At 35.0% G+C, this 15,811-nt stretch overlaps 1 protein-coding gene across 4 annotated transcripts in view; it reads right to left on the bottom strand.

Moving 5' to 3' along the window:
- The window catches only part of JMJD1C (jumonji domain containing 1C), a 115,366-nt gene that overhangs the window by 26,656 nt on the left and 72,899 nt on the right, over positions 1 to 15,811 (bottom strand). For all 4 annotated transcript variants that reach the window (XM_023739185.1, XM_023739180.1, XM_023739189.1 and 1 more), the window contains 6 exons: positions 14,071 to 15,755; positions 10,837 to 11,009; positions 8,349 to 10,567; positions 3,622 to 3,823; positions 1,419 to 1,633; positions 223 to 375 (listed from right to left, as the gene is read on the bottom strand). In XM_023739185.1, coding sequence (XP_023594953.1) covers positions 223 to 375; positions 1,419 to 1,633; positions 3,622 to 3,823; positions 8,349 to 10,567; positions 10,837 to 11,009; positions 14,071 to 15,755 — 4,647 coding nt within the window. The remainder of the gene's footprint in view (positions 1 to 222; positions 376 to 1,418; positions 1,634 to 3,621; positions 3,824 to 8,348; positions 10,568 to 10,836; positions 11,010 to 14,070; positions 15,756 to 15,811) is intronic.

Here is a 15,811-nt window from a genome sequence, read left to right as displayed (position 1 = left end):
TAAAACAATATGTGTACTACTGTTTCATGAGAAACTATTTGTTCTGTAAGCCTTCACCTGAAGTACAATAAAAATAAAAAAAAAAAACTGCACAAAACTTCCTTAATATTCATAATTAAGGTTAAAAAAAAAAAAAAAACACATCTAGTCTTCTAGATCAGTGATCCTAAAGATCAGAACAAACGTATAAAAATTACAATTTATATGAAGTTATAAACCAACCTCTAGAACTCTTCCTTTCCTTCGCCTTGTAACAGTCTAAGCAAACCACAAATCCACATTTTTGGCAGACCCAATGAATGTTAAACAATGTTGCCTCACATGCATCACACATCTCCCGGACTCCTCTCACTGCTCTTTTCCAGGCAATTTTGGCTGAAATACAGAGTAAACAAAAATTTAAATGCAAACATTCTTTTTTCCAGGCACTTTTGGATGTAATGCAGCAAAAACAAAAATCTAAAAGCAAACATAAGAACTCTGAAGGCTGTATTAACTAATGATAAATTACAGACTTTTTTCAAATTAGTTACTCTTTTCAGAAGACTCACAAATGATCACAGGTGAAAAATAAAGTTTCCATACAAGGCAGACTTTCAATGCTGGCACTTCTGACATTTTGTACTGAATAATTCTTTGGTGTGAAGTGTTATCCTATGCACTACAGAATGTTTAGTAGCATCCCTGGCCTCCACTCATTAGATGTTAGTAGCACACCACTACCACCCCCCAGGTATGATAAGCAAAAAGGTTTTCAGGCATTGCCAAATGCACCTCCCCGCCCACAGGGGCAAAATCACCCCTATTTCAGAACTAACTGATTTAAGGGAAGGAAAGAAAAGAAGCTAACATGTAGAACACATTTAGGCACTATGCTAGGTGCTTTACATAAGTTAACACAATTATTTTCTAAACATTATCTATGAGGTAGTTTTCATTTCTATTTTTCAGAACTGATATTCAGACAGATTATTTGCCAAAGGTCACACAGTTAAAACAGGAACGAGGCTGAGATTCGAATACAAATCTACCTAACTCTAATGACTGTGATGAACCACACCAGATTAAAAACTTAAATAATTGTGATGAAATATGTCCTTATCTGACAAACGCTGAAATTTCCCAATTTTGCATCTAAAGTGTATTTTATCACAGTAACTAATGTATGCAGGAATGGCAAAAATAGAGAAATGCTATTGTGATTTCATGAATTGTTAAACCATTCAATACAAACTCCACTGGAAAATATCTGTGACCTTAGTTATATATAGGTGCATTTGTTCATAAACAAGTGTTGTTATTAAAAATAAAAAAAGATTATGGAAGGGACTTCTTTCACAGATTAAACATAATTAGAAAAATTCTGAACATGAAATTTATCCATTTGCATGTTTTAAGTAAGTATTTAACTTCCTTACCATCCTTTTTCACCCAGGATAAAGCTGTCTTCTCAGATGTTACTAGTTGACAGAACTTATCACCTATTATATCCAATATATATTTAGATGTTTCTATGTCTAGTTCATCATCTTCATAATTTTCATGTGTCCATAAACTGATAGCTTCATCATCATATTGGTCAGGAGAAGAGAAACCATCTATTCTAACCACTCCATTTTTACTAAATGACAATCTGAAACATTAAGGCATAACACATTAGATACCAAGATATTACGAAAACATTAAGTCGAATATTTCAAATTATAAATTTATAATTTATTTTTTAAAAAGGGAAATAGCGTATTCTTCATGCACACATACAATGAACTGCTGTACCTATTTAGCTCAATTTAAATGACTTGTAGTGTTAAACTAATGGCAATAATAAGGAGTATCAACTTCAGGTAATTTTCAAGAAATAAGATTTTCCATATTATTTATACTTATTTAACTCCAACCAAATGAAACTCATGTCCAAGTATTTGATGAGTGACAAGAGTTAAAATGTTAGTCAAATGTTGCTCAGAGCAAAGCTGTTAATTTCTACAGGAACTTTTAGAGTTGTCAATGCTCTAAATTGCCTTAAGACTTTCACTGGGAAGATAAAATGAGATGCCTAGTTACACACACCTTTTTCATTAGTAAACATGATGCTAATAAAGTGATTTAGAAGACTGAGATTCCAATAATTTACTAGGAACAATAATTTCAATTAGTGTGCATTCTTCTCTTAGCTTCTGACATCCAGTTAATATTAACTATTCAGGTAAGCTGAGGGTAACTGGAATGCTGAACTGTCATTCTCTTTACCGGCTGGTGGTTATTAATTACCTTGTACTTACTTTCTTCACTCTTATTAAGTCAGACATCAGACAGGAAATATCTAAAATTTATTACAAGTTATTTTGTATTTTTTAAAATGGATAACACCAACAATATTCCTTTTACCCCTATTTTCCATACTTTTATTGCCTTACTCCTTTCCCTTTTTTTTAAATCAATTTTCTCCCTTTGTCTAAGCCCATCATCTTCCTTCAGCTTTGTTCTATTAGCTCTATCTAAACACATTTTAGTTACTAAAAAGTTTCTTTTAATTTAAATAAACTAAAAAATTTACTTAGTTTGGAAGTGTTTCCTAACTTCTTAGGAAGACGATGATGGTGATCATTAGGAGACTAAATGGAGTCAATGTTAACTGAACATTCAATATGTGTGGGTACTACACTATGGACTTTATCTCATTTAATCTTCATGAAACCCTCTGAGTATGGTGCCACTAGTGTTCACATTTTGCAGACGAGACAGGCTTAGAGGTCCTATTACATTTAATAAAGTCACACAGGTACTAAAGGGCAGAGCTTGGAGTCAAACCCAGGAATGACTGATTTCAGAACATAGGCCATTAATTTGTCTGTTATTGTTAAGTGCCCTGGAGTCAATTCTGACTCACAGCAACCCAATGTAACAGAGCAGAACTGTCCCATAGGGTTTCCTAGGCTGTAATTTTTATGGAGACAGAATATGAGGTCTTTCCCCCGTGGAGCCGCTGGGTGGGTCTGAACCACCAGCCTTTTAGTTAGCAGCTGAGTGCTTTAACTATTGTGCCACCAGGGCTCCTTAACTACTCTCTAATGGCTGGGTTATTCTTTAACTAAACTCTTACAAATCTATTAAAAGTATTATTTAGTAATAAAATATTATAACAGTATGTAGGTAACAACCCTAAGTAGATTTTATATTTTACTACCAAATCTGTGAAATGTAACATGGTACTAACAAATCCTTGTTATTATTTTATAACTCCTATATTTTCACATCTAAAGTGTGAAATGTATGTTTACAAAAGTATTGGTATTTTAATGTAATGCACTGACTTAAGTGGAAAGGCCTAGATTTTTTAACCTAGACTATTTGTTCTTACATACATATGCTACAATGCCTTGGCTAAAGTATGTAAATTAAAGAAAAAAATCCTTTAAACTACTATGTCATATAATTTTCTATATGAAAGAAAAAAAATTAACATTTTCTAAATAAGGAAAAATAAATCTCTCAGAAAAGTCATATGGAAAAAAAGTAGTAATGTGAATAAATATTTGGTCCAACAGTTATAGCAACTGTTAAATTTAGCACTAAAAAATTATCTTTAGATAAATACCCTCATCAGGTATTTTCACTTACCGTCTAAAGTAGTAAAACCTACAAAATACTGGTGAGTGAGTTGGTTCTTCTCCTTTTTTACTTCGAATAAGCCTACATTCTCGGCACTTCTGTAAATTAGGCCCTATCTCACAGCAAGAGTCATCCTGTAAAAAGGACTCCCCAGTTTGCTTCAGTTTCTTGACTTTACGCCAATCTTTTAATACTGAACGAGGGATGCCAGCTGTAAAATTAGTAGGAAAGTATTAGCAACAAAATGTTTTGTATAAATGTATACTCCTTGAGATAAAGTTCAAGTCAATTACACAACTGTGACAATATAGTAAGATTGTAGAAAAGAAGCAAAGAGATTATATTCAAGTTCCAGGTACTCAATAACTAAAAAGTCCACAGCAGCATTTCTATTTACTTACTATTCTACTAACCAGAACGAACGAGACTCTTGTTAGTATACTGGAAATGCAGAAGTCAATATATTGTAAAATTTTCAGTTGACTGTAATCTTTACATATTAAATATTCATGTGTATAGTAGTAAACACGATAATCCTCCATACTTATACTATGCAAATCTGTAACCAAAAATAAAAATTCCGCTGCTGTTCGGTCTATTCTGCCCTATAGGGTTTTGAAGGCTATAATCTTTATGGCAGGAGACTGCCACATCTTTCTCCTACAGAGAGGCTGGTGGATTCAAACCACTGACCGTTCTGTTAGCAGCCGAGTACTTAACCACTGCGCCACCAGGGCTCCTTATAACATACAGCCCTAATACTCAGATATTTAGTTCATGGAGGAAACTCTTTCAAGATTCACAGGAAGAACTTAAAGACCAAATGTTAATAACTTTTAGATACATCTGTTGTCTTGAAATAATCTGATTCTCCAAGGTAAATGTAGCTCATTAAAACAAGTGGTGACTTTATACTACCTACATATGGGAAAAGAGAGGCTAAGAAGCACTGATCTATGTTCCTTCTAATATCTCTCCCTTATTATAATTCCCTCCATTTGATATCAATATATCAGTAGAAGCAATACCTTTTAGAAAAGTAAAAGGGTTTAAAGGAAGTAAAAGAAAAGAATATTGGTTTTAATTTTTTGATGGTAGAAAAAAAATGCATCAGAAAAATCTAAACACTCATCACTGTACAGTCTAATATTTACAAGGAAAAAAAATCTATTTATCATACTCTACACCATTTTCCCATCACATTTATTAACTTGAGTTTAACAATTGTTAAAACACTGGCTAAAGTAATCACTCATCTATAGAGCAAGAGGAACCCAAAAAATTACACATAAATTTTGCCTATTAAGTTTAATAAATATATTCATTTAAAGCAAGCCTTGCTAGGACAAGCAAATATTTGTTGACTCTAATAACAGAACTTTGTACTTATACTGCCCATATAAATTTATCTAAACATCAGATATAACGATAATGAGTTTTACGTAGTTTGCTATTTGTCATGTTGAAAGAATAAACTGTGTTTTATTCTTGTGTTTTCTAATCATGCCCATTTTGTAGAGCAGAGGTATAACTATTCTCCTGAAATTATATACTTCTCGCAGAAACTTGCAGGAAAACCCCCTTTTTAATAGCAGAAGTCTCTTGTCCAGAACTCCCACTATCTGTTGATAGTGTAAGCAGTACAATTATAGAAAGATCACACATCTCCACATAGGAAGTACTATGTTTAAACTACAGGGTGGCCCACTTAAAATTGGCTCCAATTATTAAGCACTTCCTAGGATTGCTGCCTGGTTCTCTATAATAACGTATATGTTCTATCCTTCTGTCTCCAATTTAGGTCAAGGAGCCACTTGGCTTAACCCACTAGAGAAACACACATGCATGAGCACACATGCATATACACACATACACAAACTTATGTACTGAAATTGTTACAGAAGCCTTGTGTAAAATGTTTATTTCCTTCTTCATTGTGTGTAATACACATTTCTCCTATGGACTGTAAAAATTTCAGAGCTTTTAGAAGTCAGAATGAACAACAGAAATGTTACACTGCTAATAAATTTTTATTTAGCAAACTTGCTTCCAACCATTTTTTTTAAATTACACTAGAATAAACTAAATGCAATCTATTTCTATTTTGAATAGGAAACAACTTTTAACCAATATGCTTTTAATTCCACAGAATGGAACAGTTCAAAAAGTATGGATTACCATACTATGGTGAACAAATGAAACAGTAGTATAATAAAGAAAGACATTTCAAAGAAATCTCATTTCTGTGACATGAAAGCACTTAAAGTTTTTTTTTTTTTAAAATGAATTATAAAGATATGAAGGCACAGTTCAAACGGACAGCTTTTGATATTGTAACTTCTGCTTCTAGTCTAGGCCACACGTAACTCTAGCTAACTCCTTTTATGAATTTTATTATAATAGTGTGTATAATAAATAAAACTTCATTCTCCAACTCTATATGTCTAATCTTTTGTTGACATCCAAAATCTAAAAATGTGAGACTAAGACACTTGAGTCAACAAAAAATACGTAAGAAAATGGATATTTCTGCTTCCTTTATATCCTAAAAACCTTTTCAACCTTAGTTCTCTATTAGCAAGTCCACAAACAGTTGCTCTAGCAACAGAACACTGGGAAAGAAAATGAGAGAGAAATACATGCTAATCTTTAATCTGATATTACATCACTTTAATTTTTTTTTAGAAATTAAAATCAGATTATAGTTAAACCACTTAATCATGGAACTCGTAGATATATTTAAATTTGGTGGGAAATTTCAGATCATAAAATAAAATTATGTAAAAAATTAGGAAAAGTAGGCAACTTTTAATTGTCGTTAACAAAAGGCAGCAGATAGACATTCCAAAAGAGCAAATAAAAGCAAAATCTACTGTATCTGGCCTCAGAATGCACTAAGAAACGGGTATTACATGTATATCTGTAAGTACATAATATGTAATTTATACGTATACAAGTGCATATATTACATGCTCAAGTACTAGCTTAATTCATTCTGATTGACTATGACCGATGACAACCCCCTGAACATTAAAAAAAAAGGTCCTATTTAATCCATGAAGTAGATAAATCTACTCAGGTTTAAAAGTTCCTTGACTTATGAACTCCCAACTTAAAAAACTTTTCTAGATGGCCCAGAACACAAGTCAGTCAACTCTGCCTATTATTAACAGATGGCATTAATAGTCACTTATTACTTTGAACTTGGTAACAAATAGGACTTAAAATAGACTCTCTGAAGCTAAATGTTAGTTACCAAGTAGAGATTTGATTAAGTATCAACAACTTGGGGGAAAGAAAGCGCTGAATCTGGCCTTTGTCTTAGAAGTCTTACTTGTGAGCATGACATTCAGTCTCAAAGTGAAAACAGAATATGTACACTTCATTAAGAGTTTTGTAAATATGACTTCCTAAGAGTTCTCTAAGTGATCAAAGCTGGAAGATTCCTATCTGTTTTCTGTAAGTTTAACTCAAGTATATGAGTATCTAACACCAAAGGAAATGCTATATGAAGGCAGAAGAAAAATAAATTACGACTGCAATAAGCCTATTATAAACTCATTGGGGAAGTAATGAGAACATATGAGAAAGAAAAAAACAACACTGTATATAATCCAATATTCAAATAAACGGCACATTTCCTTTTATCCTTTTCGTTGTCAATCCCTGTCTTCTGACTATATTTGTATTTCAGTCTGTCAGCCTGTCTCTAGTTGAGCTTGTTTTCCTTCGTTCTGTCACTTTCTTACTGTCCTTTTCTATATGATTCCATCCTCCTGTTTTTCTTTCCTTCACTTTGCCTCTGGTTTCCACACAGGCACGTGGGAAAACCTCATTCAGTGAAAAGGCACAATAACAGCCTTCAAGCATCCAAGTGCTTGTCAAAGTACTTCTTGAGTGTCCACATTGTCACAGATATTTCATATACTGTATGTGGATGAATACACGGATACAATAAACTATTAAGTGCTTTCTGCATTGTGCAACATACCTAAAAAGAAATAAGCAAACTGAGAAATACTTCTTCTGAAGTAAAAATACAGAAACACTTTACAGTGATTACTGATACGTATCACTTATTTTGCCCTGCTGCAGCCATAGTCATAGAAGAAATATTAAGTATCAGTTTTGAAGCTTTTATTTATCATGTAATTTATTCTTAAATACAGAAATAAACACCTAAAACCACAACCATCCCCCTCTTTTAAATTTTTACCCATTGTTACTGTCTGAAAGAAGTAGTGTTATTAGTTATATAGGCGGTAATTTCAATAGCTGTCAATTTTGTCACCAAATGACAGAAAGGTGAGATATAGGCCAAATACACACTACTCTTTTAAAAATGTGGCTTAAGATAAGTATATGTGAGCGTGATTTATTTTCCAATGATATCTTGTAATAAGTAAATATCTTGGCTAATATTAGGAATTTACTTTTGGTGCTAATATCCACAACTCCATTTTGATAGTTCTTAAAAATGATCAAAATTCTGACCACTAAAGTAGATACTGGGTTTTTGCCAATGAGTGCTAGTGTTTCTGCAAATCTTTTAAAAATGGAGAGGCAAGTCTTCTAATTTCCTCTTACAGGATACTAGTGAAATAACAGAAATAAGGTCATCAGCACATACATAACACTAAGGCATGCCAGTAAAGGAATAAGATGCCTGTATGCACACTGATCTTTAGAGAATGCACAGCCCCTTTTCCTGAGTTAAAAGAAAGTAATTTACATACCGCTATTACTGTTGCTCTGCAACTTCAATTTACTTTTTTCTTTAGCACTCCTGCTGAGAACCCCATTGGGTTTCAAATCTTCTTCTATTTCACCTTTTCTCTTTTGCAAATCATTTTGCTTCTTTTTGTAAGTTGGCTTCGGCTGCCTTTTAGTCCTTTGCTCTGACTTGCTTTCACTTTCATCGGAGTCTCCACTTTCGGAGCCAGATTCATAAGTTCTTTTGGCTTTTCTCCTACTGACTTTATCATCTTTTATATATTTATCAACTATGATCTTACTATCTACACTATTTTGTATATCATTAGATGTAGAGGCTATTAAATTGACAGAACATGGCTTAATAATTTCGGATACAGAGTTCCCTGAATTTTCCATTTTATTGGTATTTTTATCTTCTTCTGAATGTCTAGTAAGCCAGGCCTTTTTCAGTTTAGTATGGTAGTTCGGCTGATTTGTCTGGGATGCCTGCCCATTTCCTACAGAGATTGCTTTGTTTACTGTACTACAGACCACAGTGCTTTCCAAGGGAAGGGAGGCTGAAGATGTCTGATTTTTCACAGCATTAGGCTCAGTCTCACCGATGTTACTACTTTTATACTGAGCAGCAGCCAATGCTGCCTTATGCTTTTTTAAATGGATAAAATCAGTTGTGCCTGAGAACCCAGCGCTGGGCTGAAAAGCACTTACTGTCTTACTGCTGGCTGGTGTAATTGAAGCTGTGGTGCTGACCTTGCATTCTTGTGTTTGAGCCACTGACTGACTGACACTTTTTGAAGACGTACATTCTAAGGATGTAGAGGCCAAAGTGGTATTTGATAAAGAGTAAATTACTTCTGAACCACCCCAGCTGGAACCAGTGGCGGTAGTGGCAACAGATGTGAATACATCCGTTTTGGTATTACACATCGTATTTACAGCAGACATGACTGAACTGGGAACTCTGCCCTGTGAGACAGACTGAAAGATTTTTTCAGATTTTATGTGAGCACTGTCTGAATTCACACTTGGCAGAATGATTCTTCCAGTCTCTCTGGCTTCTGTGTGTTTGCGGCAATCTGTTTTATTTGCCTCAGTTGAAGATCTTTCACTAAGTCGATCTTTGGAAGCTAACTGTATTGCTGACATGCTCTCATATTTTGTACTAGAAGGTGGACGTACAATGACAGATGCCATAGCAGCCTGTGACTTTCCGTTGCTTTTTTCCACATGCCATTCAGCCTTCTCTTTGCTGAGGTTATTATTAGATTTCCACATTTCTGTCAAACTCTGTTCAGAAGAACTCTTAAAATTTGCCTGAGAGTCTTTAGGCTCAGGTATCAGAGTCGGAGGCTTTTGGGATTCTTGAACTTTCCCACCAGCATTTACTGGCATCACTGGAGTTAAAGTTGGAGGGGAAAGGTTACTATAGCTGCTTTCCTTTCTTTCCAGACTGTGATGGATCGGTGGGTGAAATACTGGTGCTCTGTGTAAAGCAGGCATACTCCGGAGTGTATTTGTAGAAGAAACTGTCAAATGGGTAGGACTCCTACAGTCATTTTGGAAGGTTGTTACTGACTGAGTCGCAATTTGATGGGGAAGATGTTCTGGTATCTTGCCTACTAAACCTTCACTTTCTGTCTGGTGTTTAATCAAAGGTGGAGGCTTTGAAAGAGATGATATAAATGAAGTCAGAGTTTGAGGATTAACCGCTGGATTAACCGCTGCTGCAAGGCTACTACTCTGCTTTTCCGTATAAATATTTGAAACCTCTTTGGATGGGTATGATCTTGGTGGTTCGTTGACTACACTATTAGACAATGTAGTGAAATAGTTACTTTGGGGCAGACTCTGAGGCACTGAGTGCTTCATTTTATAAAGATCTGATACTGAGCTTCCTAAATCTTTGTCTTGTTTGATGACATGGCTTTTAGGGCTAGAAGATGACGATGGCACTCTGGAATAATTATCTCTCTCACCGTCAAGCCCCTTGATTTTAGTTGTAAAGGGAGCAACATCAATACTTTCTTGAAGAATTCGACGGTGTTCCTCCTTATATTTGTTTAATCTCTCTCCAGTCTCCTGGGGTGGCCTCTGTAATTGATTCAATAATGGATCCACAAAATGCCTATGTAAATGACCATCTTTTCCAGTCTGTGACCTATTTGGATCCAGGTCATTTTTTGCTGATGTGGATGCAACAGATCGTAATGGTTCAATAAAAGCTTTCCTCTCCAAGTCTCTATAAATAAAATACACAAAGGTTTTTGTAACCATTTTTTCTTAATACAAAGACAGTTTTTATGTAATATCATTCCATTATGAAAGTAAAACATGTCCTTGCATTATTATTGAATAAATTAGAAGGTAAGATATATTAAAATAGAAAGAACTAATTTTTTCAAAGCCTAGTTTTAAGCTAATTATTAACATAAAATTACCTATTTAGAAAGTAATTAAGAAAAATTATGAAAGAAAGGTAACTTAAGTTTTAATCTCTGGTGAACTTACTCTTTATGATGATCAACTAAAGTTTTTGTCAATGGTGGACTGGAATGTGCTGTAATTTTAAGAGGCCGATGAGGCTCTGCACTGGAAGGTCTGACAGGCATATGACTAAGTAATCCAATGCCATCTGCTGAGGTCACAGGGGTGGGCTGATGTAACCAAGGACTGGGTGAATTCTATCAAAAAAAGAAGAAAATCAAAACAAAGCAAAGCATACACTTCATTACTAGAGAAAACTACATACAATATCAAAGTAGGTCTTTAACAGCAGTACATATATGAAGCGCATAACTCTTCTTAAATGCATCTTATAAGAAATATACACACAAATTAAGTAACCAACATAATTATATGGATTTTCCCATATGATGCAGAAAATTAATCAGTGATAAAAGACGATTTCCAGAAATTTATTATTTATTTTACTAAAAACAAATTGTAAAATCAGTACCTTTAACTTATTGTGTACAGGGATGTACAGAGAGCCTAGATTGTAAGATTTCCTGAAATTCTAACACTAAAAGAATACATGTTCCTAATAGCAAAAACAGAATTTGTCATTCCTAAAATACATTTCATTGCAAATAGAAATAATCAAGTTCATTTGCCAATTTTTGTTGTCAAAAATGATTAAAATTTTCAATGTAACAATTTACTCTCACAATCGGCAGATAAGCGTGTTTTCAAGGCCCAAATGCACGCCACTTCATTACACGCAACGAATATTGTTTTTGTTTTTTTAAGAGACCATTAAATTTGGAGGTATAACAAAGTTAATTTTCTATGTATAAATATGCTGCCTTTCTCATAATTGAAAATTTGGTGACAGAGACCTCTACATGTTGAGACATACAGCTATCTAATTTCAGGCTTAAGAATTGTTTCTATATTATGATTCACTGATATTCTTCTAGGACGTGTTTTATGACTTTGTCAACAGGGTGGGGCAATCAAATACACGGAAAATACAACCTCCTTTGGTTTTAACAAAGGGAATAAATTTTTCATCTCAAGATGAAAACTCACAAGCAATATGATATCACACCTAATATGTGTTACTATAAAATCATTTAGATTAAAAATATACACTATAGTCATGAACCTCACATAAGAGAAAAAATATATACATAAACACCTAAGCATCATTCAAATATGTTTCAAAAAGCCTCAGATCGACAAGATCCAGAAATCTTAACTTGCAATCAACTATGGCAATAAGATTTTGCTTTACAAAATACTATAAAATTGTTTCTTAATGTAGTGCCTTTTACTTTTATTCCTTCCTCACTTCTGCACAAACACTAGGGTGTTAGAGACCTTCACTTTTGCTCCAGATGTTATTTGAATTTATTACTTTATATTATCATTTTATATAATGAAAATTTGATATGCAGGTCTTTATTTTAACAAGTTTATGACCAGTGAGTAAAACATTTTATGTCCTTATAAACACGGAGGCTGGAATCACATGGTGTGAATGTGTGTAAAGGCTCCTTCCCCAAGACATTTCTAAAAACAGAGTTTGTCATAAAGCTATTGAAAAAGACTTAAAACTATTTGCCAGATCTTCGCTCCTTTGTGTTCCCCTAGCCTTCCTCGTGGGGTTGATAGCTGCAACAACTTTCATGGCAAATGATGATGAAGGGTTAAAGTAAAAACGTGGATAAATTGGGCACAGGAGTCACCAGGCCTGCTTTCAGTTCTGGCACAAGATGCTACTGTAGTGATTAGTGACTAATCATTGACTTCAACTACCTAATGTTGATGCTCTAGTATGATTCTACCCACAGCCAAGAACAGGAATGGGAAGCTTGCGATCCATGGAAGCACAATTCTAGAATTCGGATGCTGCCAACATCGAATGTGGGGATGCTGGTGCAGAAAAAAATAACAGAGTTCAGTGAAGGCGGAACTCCATTAAGAAAGAAGGCTGAAGCGCATAAGAAAGTGGAGTCAAAAGGATTTGATATTTATAATGACAATAAACCACTAGAAATATAGTTCAAAATTGTCAGCAATGCATCTTGCATCATACTGGGCGCCCCTTGCCCGCATCACAACTTGGGAATCATGGAAGGACTCATGACCACAGTCTGTCATCACAGCTACCCATGATGGCTCCCCTAACAAACTCTGGGCATGATGAGCACCATCCTTGCATCTACTGGTAGTACTACCAAAGCTATATGCAAGTAAAATTATCCCTGAAGTAAATGAAAAGCACACTAGCATTGTCTTCAAATTGCCACCCCCAACATATCTACTGTGGATCTCACTCAACTTGTGACAGCTGTCAAAAAGACAACATTAAGAAAGTGGTTAAAAGCTTCTTGGGTGTATCTGAAGAGCATCCTGGGCTACACAAGGACAATGTTGTCTCCTGGGAGGTTAACAGTAATACCCTGGGGCTACTATTGCCCTCAAATTTTTTTTTTAAATGTGAAAATGAATTTGGCTAGAGAAACCACATAGTCCATGAAGGAAAAAAACACTCTATACCATTACCTTCATCAATACTCTGTTAAGTAGAGAGACTCTCAACCTCAACTTTACCCCCAAACATCAGGTATCTTCCACCTCGGGCTACCATAAGAGAACAAGGGGCTTAGAGATTCATACCTTATAATGTACCATCAATATAATGTACGCAGTAGGGAAATTTTACAATTTGTCTTTTAAGAATAATTTGATAATACATGTCAAGAAACCCTGGTAGCATAGTGGCTAAGTGCTACGGCTGCCATCCAAAAGGTCAGCAGTTTGAATCCACCTGGTGCTCCTTGGAAACCCTACAGGGCAGTTCTACTCTGTTTATAGGGTTGCTATGAATTGGAATTGACTCAATGGCAATGGGTTTGGTTTTTTTCGGGTTTATCAAGAGTCTTAAAATTTTACATAAACGTTGACCTAGAAAGTTTCACTCTTAGGAATTTACCTGAGCAAAATAATTATGACTATGTATTAACTAGCTATAAAGACATTCATTCTTAATAATAGGGTATATTAGAAACCATCTAAAAAGCTTTATAAATAGGCTTATCTGAGATTTCAGATTCCACTGTTCCAAAGTTATTAAGCATCAAGTTTCACTATAACTGAAATACTGTTTGAGACATTGGAACATGTTTTGTAATAACAAATGATCTAAAATAAATGGAATAGATTTTAAAAGAACATTTGTACATATGCTGATAAACACTTGTATATCAATATCCGGCAAACAGCAATGTAACTTACCCTCCTTAAGGAAGCTTCAGCATTAACTGCATTTTCTGGATGAACCCATTTAGAAGAAGGCAAACCAAGTCCTGAGTATGCGTGTGTTCCATTTGGATACTGCCAAATAATTGGATAAAGTCCAAGTTGATTATATGAAGCAGAAGGATGGGCTTGTCCAAGAAGATGAGGTGACTGGTGCTGTAGTAACTGCTGTTGTTGCTGGTGTGCTAGAGCTAAGTGGCTTAAGCTGCTGGCATGAGCAGTCTCTAGTCGTGGGTGGCCACCAAGTAAGGAGGCAGTAGGCACTCCAGGTAACACAGTAGGAAGTAAATGAGGGTGATGAACAGAATGGTGTGGGCCACTAGTCAGAGGGTGAGTGTTAATGGTAGGTAATGGAGTTTGACTGGATGATCCAGCCAGTAAGTGGGGTGCAGGAGTTAAGGCAGGGTGATGGGTACCTGGATTTAAACAGGTTCTATGGGATGAGGAATGAAGAGGAAAAGGATGCTGGTTTAAGAAAGGTGAAATATGATTAGCTCCGGTTTCTGGTCCAATAAGTGCAGGATCTCTGTAAACTGTGAAATGTTCATTTTTATCAATGATAAGAGGGCTCTTCGTGGTTTCCAATGTACTGCCTCGAGCAGGAACTGGATGAAAGCTGCATCTTGATAACTCATGTTCTATCTTATTTGCCAGTCTTCTTTCACCAGCAGCTTGGCTGTTCACATAAGTAGCCTTAGACTTTACTGAATCAGGAGAATGGGTAATTTTGGATTTAACAACTTCAGGTGATGGACTGGATTTTGTCTTGGGAACATCTACTGACGTATTAAGTTTAGATTTTATGGTCTCTGGGGGTGGACTCTGCTTATGCAGCTTATTATCTTCTGTGACAGAAACTGTACTTAATGATGACATGTAAGAGACATACTGATGTTTCTCTTTTTCCAAATTCAGCTGATTATTTCCTGAAGAAGCATTTGTATTTGACTGTGTTAAGTCCACTTTAACTACATCACTGACCCAGCTCGGATCAGAATCTTGTTTTGTTGTTTCCAAGTATTTTGTATTTGCGATAGAATGTTTTGATTCACTAACATTAGGATCCATTTTCTGAAGTGTCTGAAGGCCAAAGGTACTTGAGTTTTCCTGAGCCACCTTTTGTGAATTAGTGTCATTTGTAATATCTATAACACATTTTGGTGTGGGTGGTCCGGATACAAACTTCTCCTTTGGTACTAATTCCACTGTATGTATCTTTTCCATATTGCATTCCTGAAGAAGTAAATCATTAGGATTATGATCAGAAAGTGCAGCTTGTTCTGATGGATGGATAATCTTTTTCTCTTGAAGTTGAGAGTCAACTGACTTCAGCTTCTCTACTTCTTCATGTTTTTCACCTTCCTGTATTTGATCCCAGGGAGCCGGGCCATCTATTAGTGTCTGTTCCCCTGTCTTCTCATTACTCTGGGATTTTCCTTCTTCTCCATTTATCTTTGAAGTGTTTTTATTTTTCAACTCATTCTCTGACTTTTGCTCTGAGGAATTATCTATCATTCTCTTATTTGAATTTTCTGAGTCACTGCTCTCAGAAAAATCTGAAACATTGTCAGTTCGCAGTCTCTTCATATTTAGTTTCTTTTCCTCCTCCTCGGGCTTCCTTCTTTTATTCATCAAGTGTTTGTTTTTGCTTTTAGTATTTTCTGTAAGGTTTAAAAAAAGAAGTCTTATTTTCATATCAATACTAAATCAGCATATT

Source organism: Trichechus manatus, unplaced genomic scaffold, assembly GCF_000243295.1.
Source record: "Trichechus manatus latirostris isolate Lorelei unplaced genomic scaffold, TriManLat1.0 scaffold00007, whole genome shotgun sequence".
NCBI classification, from domain to species: Eukaryota; Metazoa; Chordata; class Mammalia; order Sirenia; family Trichechidae; genus Trichechus; species Trichechus manatus.
The sequence above is the reverse complement of the archived record's forward strand: the minus strand, read 5'-3'. Positions and strand labels throughout refer to the sequence as shown.